The 12,500-nt window shown below is 42.8% G+C and overlaps 2 protein-coding genes across 2 annotated transcripts in view; one reads left to right on the top strand and one right to left on the bottom strand.

Moving 5' to 3' along the window:
- LOC307260013 (uncharacterized protein) overlaps positions 1–12,500 on the top strand; it is a 491,510-nt gene that overhangs the window by 396,072 nt on the left and 82,938 nt on the right. The window lies entirely within an intron of this gene.
- bbs9 (Bardet-Biedl syndrome 9) overlaps positions 1–12,500 on the bottom strand; it is a gene marked incomplete at its 3' end in the record, with an annotated part of 197,269 nt that overhangs the window by 112,913 nt on the left and 71,856 nt on the right. Inside the window, exon 16 of the mRNA XM_080039665.1 lies at positions 4,565–4,579. Coding sequence (XP_079895791.1) covers positions 4,565–4,579 — 15 coding nt within the window. The remainder of the gene's footprint in view (positions 1–4,564; positions 4,580–12,500) is intronic.

Raw genomic sequence — 12,500 nt, 5'->3', positions numbered from 1 at the left:
TCATGTTTAGTCAATCATTCCTGAACAATTGTAACACAAAAAAAATTAGTAATCAACTGGTAACACTTTATGATATCTAAAGGTTAACAAGGTTACTCTTTTCACCTGTAGTGTGCGCTTAAAGAACAAGTGGGTATTTTTCTAATTTTCCTTTTTTTTATGGAAAGTGTTCCTACATTTCATAGCCTCCTACACATACACATACCAGCGAATGAGTTTCACAGTCACAGTGAAGTTAATCAGAACAGACATGATGGTCTGTATGATGGATTGCCTGACTACAGCACGCTAGGTTTCAAGTCTCTCCAAGATGAATTTCATAACGTTAGAGAAATGAATGAACCCACTCTAGCTGTCTGAGAGGAAGGAAGGGGAATGCATTAAAATATATACAAAATACTGCGGTTTATAGTGTGGAAAATGGTCAACACTAAGGTAAAGTACATGTATGGATGAATATGGATATACAGGTAGAGTGGTCCTTATAGAGACCCTCCTGTTAGATTGATGACTGACTAAATACTTCCAATAGAATTATACAGAACAGAATGTATGTTTTATTGAATGATTTGTTTAGTTCGGTTTACCCCCCACCCACCCACCACAGATCTAGTATGTTATATTAAAATAAAGTATATTAAAATAAAAAGTAAAGATTAAAGATAAATTGTAATTTAAAGATATGTATAATCATATGATTTAACTTTGCGAGGTTGAAAGAGGGATGTTTGAAACTTGTAACAAGTGGACCAAATCAGGCTACGAATCAATGTGTGTGTGTGTGTGTGTGTGTGTGTGTGTGTGTGTGTGTGTGTGTGTGTGCGTGTGTGTGTGTGTGTGTCTGCTTTGGAAACGTTGCTAGCGATACTATGAGTAAGAAAATAAATCAGGATGATGAAAATCCTTTTGCACTGAAAAACACTGTCCCTGTTGAAACTTGTATGACTCATTTGAAGTGGTGTGATCGGTGTCAACACACACACACACACACACAGGCACACACACAGACACACACACACACACAGACACACAGACAAACAGACACACACACACACACACACACACACACAGACACACACACAGACACACACACAGACACACGGACAAACAGACACACACACTTTCCAAATGTATTTCTATATCTACTTCAGTCATATCCGGAGTGACGTCATACACACAGGAGCGTTTGAGGTTAAATGATGGGTCGTAATTTATGGGCGTTGGGATGGCAACAAGTAAACGTTGCGGCATCTGCCTACGTCAATTCACAAAGCTTGTCGTCAGGTTAGGAAGGTTTGAAAGACAAGATGAATAGCATCGTTTGGTGTTTGGGGAGAGAGTGAGTAACTGACCAAAACCTAGATGTCTTAGCTTAACAGTATAAACTGAGGTCGCCACGTTTGTCTTACAGATACTTGATTTTATTCACTGCGTTTAAAGCCCCTATCTCACTGGGCTGCGACAGTGTGTCTCTAAAGCCCCTATCTCACTGGGCTGCGACAGTGTATCCCTAAAGGCCCTATCTCACTGGGCTGCGACAGTGTGTCTCTAAAGCCCCTATCTCACTGGGCTGCGACAGTGTGTCTCTAAAGCCCCTATCTCACTGGGCTGCGACAGTGTGTCCCTAAAGGCCCTATCTCACTGGGCTGCGACAGTGTGTCTCTAAAGCCCCTATCTCACTGGGCTGCGACAGTGTGCGACAAGTTGGAGACACAAAGTTGCGACAAAATATGCGAATTAGCGACAATTTTCACTTGCAGTCTCACTGAGTTGGTTCCTCACGACACGTTTGCGAATGTCCTGCCCAACACTTGCCGGGAGCTCGCATTTATGTCTCGCGAACGTCTGGCGAGCGTCGCACGAACGGAATATCAGTCTCATCGTTGTCTCAAATCAGTCACAATTTAGTTTCATATGTCGCCAGAACATCGCAATGTTGTCTCACACTTCTCGCACTTTCTGACTCGCGGAGACTAAATTGAGAAGGGTTTGCGACGCGTTTGAGACACATGCGACCACTCTGAGACTATTAACAGAAAAACTGAAATATAGATTTAGGGTAAAGCCAGAGTTTAAATCTTTAGGATAAAATGTCTCATGAATCAGACAATTAACAACATGAGTGAGTGAGTGAGTGAGTGAGTGAGTGAGTGAGTGAGTGAGTGAGTGAGTGAGTGAGTGAGTGAGTGTGTGTGTGTGTGTGTGGTTGTAAAATGTCAAACCCAGTGACCTGTGCCCTTAGACCTAGCTTCCTACTAGTCGCTCACACTATTGGTGAATTGGGTAATGAACCTTTGTCAACTGTACAACACACTTAAACTCACTGCTGCTACTGGTTAAAACTGCTGTACGGCCACTTTAATGCTGTCTGACTCCAATTATATGTGTGTGTGTGTGTGTGTGTGTGTGTGTGTGTGTGTGTGTGTGTGTGTGTGTGTGTGTGTGTGTGTGTGTGTGTGTGTGTGTGTCTGTGTGTGTGTGTGTCTGTGTGTGTGTGTGTGAGAGAGAGTGAGGGGGATGAGAAGCGAGACCACAGGGTTTATTTGAGTAGAGGACCACTGTACAGGATCAGTTTCTTTACCACAGCTGCAGTGATGTCAGCCGTCTGTGTGTGTGTGTGTGTGTGTGTGTGTGTGTGTGTGTGTGTGTGTGTGTGTGTGTGTTTTTATGGTTTCCTCTGCGATAGACCAAGTCATAGCATATCCCAGTGTTCAACAAATCAAACGCTCCTTTGCCGCTATTTCAGCATCCAGTGATTTACATTCAACGGGCCCGTTCGGAGCCAGGGAGTCCAGGTGTGGATTTCTGCACGGCGTGTGTGTGTGTGTCTATATGTGTGTGTCTATATGTGTGTGTGTGTGTGTGTGTGTGTGTGTGTGTGTGTGTGTGTGTGTGTGTGTGTGTGTGTGTGTGTGTGTGTGTGTGTGTGTGTGTGTGTGTGTGTGTGTCTGGATGACTGATAATCATGGCTAAATGTTATGGTTTGACGCAAGACGACCAAAAGTTCACGTCTGGTGTCTTCGGGGTTTATTAGTCGAATGTGACGTTTTATATTGTGTAATAACGACACAGGCCTTTCTCGTAACCTTAACGACGCTGGAGTGTTGACAAGATACTTATACGTTATAACAAACAGTGTGTATAAATCAAAACAGGGGAACGTGAGGCCTTTGTCAGCGCTGCATGGCCGAGTGATTGCTATTGTAGTTTGTTTTGAGCCAAGAATGAGCTAAGAACGGCCAACCAACATGTCTTTAAAAGTAAGAGCCCGTGCTATTAAATAGTCCCACATTGCCTCGACTGACGCAACTGTTATCTGGCTAGCTGCAATGGTAGCATTAAAGGTGCACTGTGTAGTTTCAGAGCAGAGGGGATTTGTTTACATTCACAGAGCCTGCAGTTAGTTTACAAAACATATTTCCTCTACATGTAATTCTTAGTATTGAATCATTTATATCATCATTAATTAAAATAAAATCATGTATTATTACTTTTCCTTTCTGTGAGATAAACAAATGATAAACTTTGACTTTGGTGGTTTTGTGTTTGCGGATGCATGAGCATAATTTGAAGTTGAGACTGCGAGAAAGAATGTGCACTGATGTAAGAGCATGTGTGTGTGTGTGTGTGTGTGTGTGTGTGTGTGTGTGTGTGTGTGTGTGTGTGTGTGTGTGTGTGTGTGTGTGTGTGTGTGTGTGTGTGTGTGTGTGTACTACAGCAGGGCCTCTAAGCCCACTATAGATTACAGGACATCCTATTCTGTATCAAAGCACACAAACTCAGACGGACTAAAACAAACACTGGCTGACGACTACGAACACTACTGCGTGGATATTTGTGTGTGTGTGTGTGTGTGTGTGTGTGTGTGTGTGTGTGTGTGTGTGTGTGTGTGTGTGTGTGTGTGTGTGTGTGTGTGTGTGTGTGTGTGTGTGTGTGTCTGTGTGTGTGTGTCTGTGCGTTTCCGGATGCCTGTGTTTTATGTGTGTATATGTGCAGCAGATGAAATTTCTGTGTAAACTGCACAGAGAAATAAATGGGTAGAAATTGATATACTTTTTCCATACAGTGAGGAAGTGTGTGTGTGTGTGTGTGTGTGTGTGTGTGTGTGTGTGTGTGTGTGTGTGTGTGTGTGTGTGTGTGTGTGTGTGTGTGTGTGTGTGTGTGTGTGTGTGTGTGTGTGTGTGTGTAGACTGTTGCCAAGCATCACGTTACAGGAACATAAACAGTAGGCAGTGGTCTCTTCCTGTATATACAGTCGTGTGTGTGTGTGTGTGTGTGTGCGTGTGTGTGTGTGTGTGTGTGTGTGTGTGTGTGTGTGTGTGTGTGTGTGTGTGTTCTGGAATGCATATACAATACATACAGTAGTTTAGTTTTGATGATGTGTCTGTGTGTATAAGAGAACATTGAAGTGTATGTCCAAAAATATATGCACATGTTGAGCACATTTTTAATAATGCAGTCTTAATCAAGAGGGTGTGCATCGGCGCGTGTGTGTGTGTGTGTGTGTGTGTGTGCTTCTACTTCACTACTATTCTATCTATACAACACTACGAACCAGACTTACCTTTGGGATTAAGCTCTGCAAAGAAGAAAAGAAAAGAGTTTAAAAAAAAAAATTATTTACACAAATCGCAAAAAGACAGACAGAGGTATCAGGGCTCATATCTAGTGTGTTCTCCAGTGTACAGTCATAGCACTAACACAGCAGGTAACCGTAGAACTGTGTGTGTGTGTGTGTGTGTGTGTGTGTGTGTGTGTGTGTGTGTGTGTGTGTCTGTGTCTCTGTGTGTGTCTGTGTCTCTGTGTGTGTGTGTGTGTGTGTGTGTGTGTTGAGAACTGGAGGGGGATTCCCTCTTGCATATGGATTCACACACACACTTTAAAACGGTCTCTTTGTTCGACTGCCCACGCTCCTTTTGGAAAGTACCGTTGGAAGGCGAGAGCAGCCTCCAGAATCACTGCGCCAAAATATGATAAGATGGCCAGATCCAAGAGTTTAATAGCTAGCCGCTCGTCAAGGGGATAGTGTGTGTGTGTGTGTGTGTGTGTGTGAGAAAGTGTGTGTGTGTGTGTGTGTGTGTGTGTGTGTGTGTGTGTGTGTGTGTGTGTGTGTGTGTGTGTGTGTGTGTGTGTGTGTGTGTGTGTGTGTGTGTGTGTGTGTGTGTGTGTAGTATGGAAATTGGTCTTATGGACTCTGGAATAAAAATGCATTCCCACTTCATAACATAAAAGAAGAAAGAGTTCCTTAAAGCCGGCAATTTGAATACCTAAAAAATATATTTTTTTCTTTCTATTTAAATACAGATTAAATAAAATGTATTGAGCACTTCAACATGCTGGAACATAGTTAGACCAAAAGTACATGAAACGTTTCCTGTGTTGGCAAAGAGCACAACACAACACAACGACTGTGTTTAGTTATTTTTTGCATTTTTATGCTTTATTGATAGTGTAGAGACAGAGCTGAAATGGGGCAGAGAGGGGAGTGACATGCAGAGAACGACCGCGGGCTGGAATCGAACCCGGGTCTGCTGCTGGCCGAGGCCCATGGGGGGGGGGGGGGGACGCCCTACCGACTGAGCTAAGGGCGCCCCCCCTCTTTGCATATGTTTAGAAGTGAAAACACACCATTAAAGTCAGTGATTCTGGAGAATGCATGTTTTCAAAATCAGTGAATGTCTCCTCATGATCCGCTACCTGTCTGTACTGTGTGTGAGATATTCACTGAGTTGGACAAAAAGTGATTTTGACAAAAACAAGCGTTCTCCAGAATCACTGACTGCACCTTGAAATGTTCACAACAATGAAAAAATTTAAAAATGGAACCAGAAAAAGCTCCAGTATGCGATGAACAGTTTGGGTTGATAGTTCACCTTAAAAAATATGGGTTAAATTGAGGGAAAACTGGTGGTCGTCTTGACAACTCTGTCTACCAACAGCTCTGCATTTCTCTTCATCTAAAATGTGATATATTTCTCTCTTTTTTTTAAAAGATATTTTTTTGGCATTTTTATGTTTTATTGATAGTGTAGAGACAGAGTTGAAATGGGGCAGAGAGGGGAGTGACATGCAGAGAACGACCGCGGGCTGGAATCGAACCCGGGTCTGCTGCTGGCCGAGGCCCATGGGGGGGGGACACGCCCTACCAACTGAGCTAAGGGCGCCCCCTAAAATGTGATATATTTCTGCCAACTTTTTTCATGCACTGTCTGTTAAAAAAAACTATATGTTGTAATGAGTAATGACACATAATTAGTTTTAAGTCGTCCCCCTAATTCATATTTTTCTCCGAACTGTCTAAATAAAGACAAAAAGCCAAAAAAATTATCTTAAAAAAAAAGAAAAAGTATATTCTATTAATCAAAACATCCTGTCATAGTGAAGCATCCAGCTATGATGAGCGTGGGTTTCCAGGTCCTTATATTTCATTTAACTTTTATTTATCCTCGAGAGACCAATTGAGGGGTGACCCTCATTTTCAATGACGTCGAGTTCAAAACAAATTCAAAGGAAAAACAACAATACATAAACAATATTCAACGCAAATACATCAAATACACAACAACAGGTGAAGAGAAAAACAATTGAAACATTTACACAGTGGTGAAGATTAAGTGGCAGCAATTAAAATGAAATGGGTGAATGAATCATGATGTACTCGCTGCTTGCACCTGCTCTGACAATGCGACTGGAAACGCTGTATATTTATGGTTCTGAGTGAGTGCAGTTTCACAATACTTTCATGTGGAGGGAAGGGAATCAGCTGTGTGGAAATGCTTTGGACAACGGACTGTGAAAATGAAACACAGGTTGTGAAACAGATTTTTTCTTAGAAATGGTCTATCTCTTCTCTTGGCTCCTCGGTGTGTGTGTGTGTGTGTGCCTGTGTGTGTGTGTGTGTGTGTGTGTGTGTGTGTGTGTGTGTGTGCCTGTGTGTGTGTCTCTTCTCTTAGCTGCCAGATTTCCACAGCTGCTCTTGCATATAAACAGCCAGCCCTCCTGCCTCTGTAACCTTTAGGGCCACAGCAATAGAAGGCTGCTGGATTAAGCTGTGTGTGTGTGTGTGTGTGTGTCTGTCCGTCTGTCTGTGCGTCTGTGTGTGTGTGCGTGCATCTGTGTGTGTGTATGTGTTACTAGATCAAGCTGTATTCTGATTGGTCGAAGGGGATTTTGCTGAGAAGGTGGATGAGAAGCAGATGGTTTGGATCAGCCAATGAAAAGGCTCGAAGGTGCTGAGTCAGGAAACGTTCACATGGTAGTAAACCTGCTGACAGTCACGCTTCTATAGCAGCTGTCTCTTTGAGTCTACTGTAAAATCCTTCTCTGATCTCTTTATCATTGTTTTAAAAGGTGCTCCGAGGAACCTTCAGTGTGTGTTCATTCTTGCACACTCTTTGGACAAAAGCGGTAGTGTTTTTACCAAGTCAGCTGTTGTTCCTGGGTGAGCGTATACCCATGACAAAGGGCATTAAGAAAAACTATATACAAATAGCATTATTTGCACTGATGGTCTTGTTTGCTGTATTTTTATGATCATCAGAGGAACAATGAGACTGTTTCAGAAATATTTCAAAGTTCCTCGTAGAACCTTTAAATAGTCTGATACTGTATGTGTGATGCTATCTGTTCTCGTTTATTCAATTGAAAAATACAGAGACGCCAACAACCCAAACATAACATGACTAACTTTGAGGCTAGAAGACTTAATGGATAATCATTTACTAAATGCACTAACAAAAACTACAGTGTTAATACACAGCCTAGACTCTGTAAACCGCCATGTTGCTAGCTACAATGGGCCCTTATTTTTTACATACCAGTTTACAGAGCCTAGGTTGTGTAAACTGGTATTAACAACTCCAGGGTTTCTTTCAGCACACACACACACACACACACACACACACACACACACACACACACACACACACACACACACACACACACACACACACACACACACACACACACACACACACACACACACACACACACACACACACACACACACACACACACACACACACACACGTAGCAGATCTTGAGTATAAATATGATTTTGACAACTTCTTCAGAATCACTGACTCCACCTTTAAACCTGCAATTTTAATTTTATCTAAATGTTTTACATCTATTCATATTTTTCATTCACTTTTCTAATGTCTATTCTATACTTGATGTATTTTAATCTTGATGTATTTTAATCTTGCCCCTGTAAAGCACTTTGAATGGCCTTGCCCTGCCTAAAGCTGATCTACTTCTCAATGGAAACTTGATCAACAACATACCAGCAGTTTGTCTAAATGCACAAACTGTACGTTTATCACTATCAACTAAACCTAAGAATGCACATGAACTGTTGTCGTTACTTTGTCCCAACTACTTCTAACCACACAGTGCATTGTCAAAGAAACGAAAGGAAGAAAATTGGAGGAGATAAAAAGGGTAGAACAACACGGAGAGGAAGAGGGAGAGAGGGAGAGAGAGAGAGGGGGAGAGGGAGATGGAGAGAAAGAGAGAGAGAGATAGAGAGAGAGGGAGAGAGAGAGAGGGGGGGAGAGAGAGCTGGAGAGAAAGAGAGAGAGAGGGAGAGATAGAGAGGGAGAAAGACAGAGAGAGGGAGAGAGGGAGAGAGGGAGAGATAGAGAGAGGGGGAGAGAGAGCTGGAGAGAGAGATAGAGAGAGAGGGAGAGAGGTAGATGGAGAGAAAGAGAGAGAGAGATGGAGAGAAAGAGAGAGAGAGAGGGAGAGAGAGATAGAGGGAGAGAGGGAGGTGGGAAAAGAGGGAGAGGGAGAGAGAGATGGAGAGAAAGAGAGGGAGAGAGAGATAGAGGGAGAGAGGGAGATGGGAAAAGAGGGAGAGAGGGAGAGAGAGAGAAAAAAAGAAAAGAGAGAAGGGAGCTGAAAGCCTCAACGCTGAGTGAAAGCTCCAGTTAAATGTAAAGGACGTGTCAAATGGAGCAAGAAGGCACTCACTGCACTCAGTCAGTCACACACACACACACACACACACACACACACACACACACACACACACACACACACACACACACACGTTTGTACGGCTATACTTGTGAGGACATTAATTCCCTAGCCCCTTACCCTAACCCTAACCATCTAAACTAAATGCCTAACCCCAACCCTTACACTAACCCTAACATAAACCTAATTCATACCTGAACCTTAAAACCTAGTGTTAACCCTCAAACAGCCCTTTAAAGGCCTGTCCTTAAAACCTAATGTTAACCCTCAAACAGCCCTTTAAAGGCCTGTCCTTAAAACCTAGTGTTAACCCTCAAACAGCCCTTTAAAGGCCTGTCCCAAAGTGACAACCGGACAAAATGTCCTCACTCTTAAGGTCTAAAACTCAGATTGGTTCTCATAAAAATAGTTGAACAAGTACACACACACACACACACACACACACACACACACACACACACACACACACACACACAGTAGCCACTCTTGGCCCGCTGCCAGCCAGTGTTCAATCAGGCCTTCCTGTTCTAAAATGTCCTGTAGCGTTTGAGAGAAATCACACACGGCCGAACGGGTGAAACTCTGGATCCATTAAGCCGAGCAGAGAGAGGAAGTGGGTCCAATGTGTCATGACTCTGAGACATTATGATTTCACACACACACACACACACACACACACACACACACACACACACACACACACACACTCACACTTACTATTTTATTAATGATAACTGAGAAGGTTGAGAAGGCTTTTGTTTTTTTCACTCACCTACAGAAACACACACCTTACTCTGACTTTTATTTTTAGATTTTGAGAAATAAAATATCTCAGATGCTAAAACAACCTTCTACGGACGTCCCCCGAAATGGGTCACAGTGAGAATTTTACTATTGTGTTTTTTGGCAATGTTTTGCGTTATAGTGCAGAATAATTCATTGCAGATACATTTTCACCGTGCCCCTTGATTACGACGAAACATTACATTTCATTTAGCTGACAAATTTAACGATGGAGGGACAAACCCAGGAGAAAAGTACAGTAAGAATTCTGAAGTACGTACACACACACACACACACACACACACACACACACACACACACACACACACACACACACACACACACACACACACACACACACACACACACACACACACACACACACACACACACACACACACACACACACACACACACACACACACACACACACACACACACACACACACACACACACACACACACACACACACACACACACACACACACACACAAAAAGATTAGGACCACTTACACTGTAATCAAAGACACAACAAACGCTGGGTATTATAATGGATCTATTGTGAACTCGCCAGAGGACTTGGAAAGCGATTTGAATTGTGGATAAATATGAAATGAGAAGCAGAAACCTGCGCTGAGAGAGGTGAAGACTTGACACCAGCAAAGTGTAAACACCTGATATACAAAGCTGCTCAGGATCAACACTAGCTGAGAGGTCTGCTTAGAAATACACAACACAATCTAGGCATAAACTGTACATGTGCTGGGTTTTTTTTTTTTAAACCTTTATTTATACAGGTAAATCCCATTGAGACCGGAGACTCTTTTACAAGGGAGACCTGTTTTCCTTTCCCACGTTACCATTCACAGACACATTCATACACCGATAGCAGCAGGCTAACTATCGACATTCACACGAGGCAAGGTGGGTGAAGTGTCTTGCCCAAGGACACAACAACCATGACACAAGCGGCAGGGCGGGGATCGAACCTCCAACCCTTTGATCATCAGCCGACCCGCTCTACCACCTGAGCCACAGTCGCCGGGTGTGCTGGGTTATTGGTAGTATATATATATATATATATATATGTGACATTGTAAATATGTTTGATCACATTGCACATTTCAATTTAACTCATCCACTTTCTATTCTATTTTATATAAACCGTTTTATATTGCACAGAAAATTCCTTTGCACTAGTGAGTATTTAGAATGTATCTAATGTAAATATTGTTTATGTTTATCTTATTCTCCTCTATATATTTTGTTATCGTTCCTTTTGCACCATGGGTCGGAGATAAACGCCATTTTTGAGTGCCTAGAAAAGCGCTATATAAATCCAATCCATTATTACTTAAATATTGTTACCCCCAAAATGAATGAAAAATGAAAAACCTGGGGGCGCCCTTAGCTCAGTTGGTAGGGCGTCCCCCCCATGGGCCTCGGCCAGCAGCGGACCCGGGTTCGATTCCAGCCCGCGGTCGTTCTCTGCATGTCACTCCCCTCTCTGCCCCATTTCAACTCTGCCTCTACACTATCAATAAAGCATAAAAATGCCCAAAAAAAAAAAAAAAATTAAAAACCAATAAAGAAACTGTCACAACAAAATGAAAAAAAGGCAAAAATAAAATCCAATAAAGAATTCGGCCCCCAGATCAAATCATTTGTACTTTGCCAAGTGGCCGAAGTTTCCACAAATTAGTTTTGTTGTTGTACAGTGAACAAGAGGCTGAGAACATGATCAGCTGGCCCACAAAAAGTGCCTCGAAAATGGGTTACAGACATAGCAGTGAAACAGGGAAAACAGTGTGTGTGTGTGTGTGTGTGTGTGTGTGTGCGTGCGTGCGTGCGTGCAACAATATAACAATATAGGCTCTCTTAGACAACAGCATATGGAGATGCTGGTCTCTCTGGCAGCCTCAATAAAACAGGAGAACACGGTACACACTGCCAACTCGCTCCCAAGGTTTTCCATTCTTATTCCAATTGGCTTAGAACGACCCTATGAATCATATGCTGGACGTGTTTTATGGAAATTAAAAGTACAGTCACAACTTATCTTTCGAATGCTCAGATGAACATACCCATTGTTTAGTCAGAGCTGCCCAATTCATGCTGAAAAGTGAGTAGGGATTTTTTTCTTTCCCTTCAAGAATTTATATCAAGATTAAATCAATTCAAATCGCATTGAGAAATTAATCCAAAATCACGATGTTGTTTTACAAGTAATATTGCAGCTCTACCATTGTGTGTTGGCCACGACAATGTACTGTAAAGATGCCAACTTGACCACTTGATATTGTGTGTGTGTGTGTGTGTGTGTGTGTGTGTGTGTGTGAGTGAGTGAGTGAGTGAGTGAGTGTGTGTGTGAGTGAGTGAGTGAGTGAGTGAGTGAGTGAGTGAGTGAGTGAGTGAGTGAGTGAGTGAGTGAGTGAGTGAGTGAGTGAGTGAGTGAGTGAGTGAGTGAGTGAGTGAGTGAGTGAGTGAGTGAGTGAGTGAGTGTGTGTGTGTGTCTGTGTGTGTGTGCGTGCGCGCGAGCTTGTGTGTGCGTGTGAGTGTGTGTGTGTGTAAGGCCTATTGTCATGGTGGTAGGAGAGCCATGTAGGGTAACTAATGAAATTCTTTCCATGTTGTAACGACCACGGCTTCGGCCCGGGATCCTCTGAAGGGCTTAAGGAGTCAACAGCGTTCTTAAATGTCAAGCCCTTTGTAGGGTTTAGAGAAGGGCACAGTAGCC

The sequence above is a fragment of the Ammodytes marinus genome (assembly GCF_949987685.1).
Source record: "Ammodytes marinus genome assembly, chromosome: 13".
In the NCBI taxonomy this organism is placed as follows: Eukaryota; Metazoa; Chordata; class Actinopteri; order Uranoscopiformes; family Ammodytidae; genus Ammodytes; species Ammodytes marinus.
The sequence above is the reverse complement of the archived record's forward strand: the minus strand, read 5'-3'. Positions and strand labels throughout refer to the sequence as shown.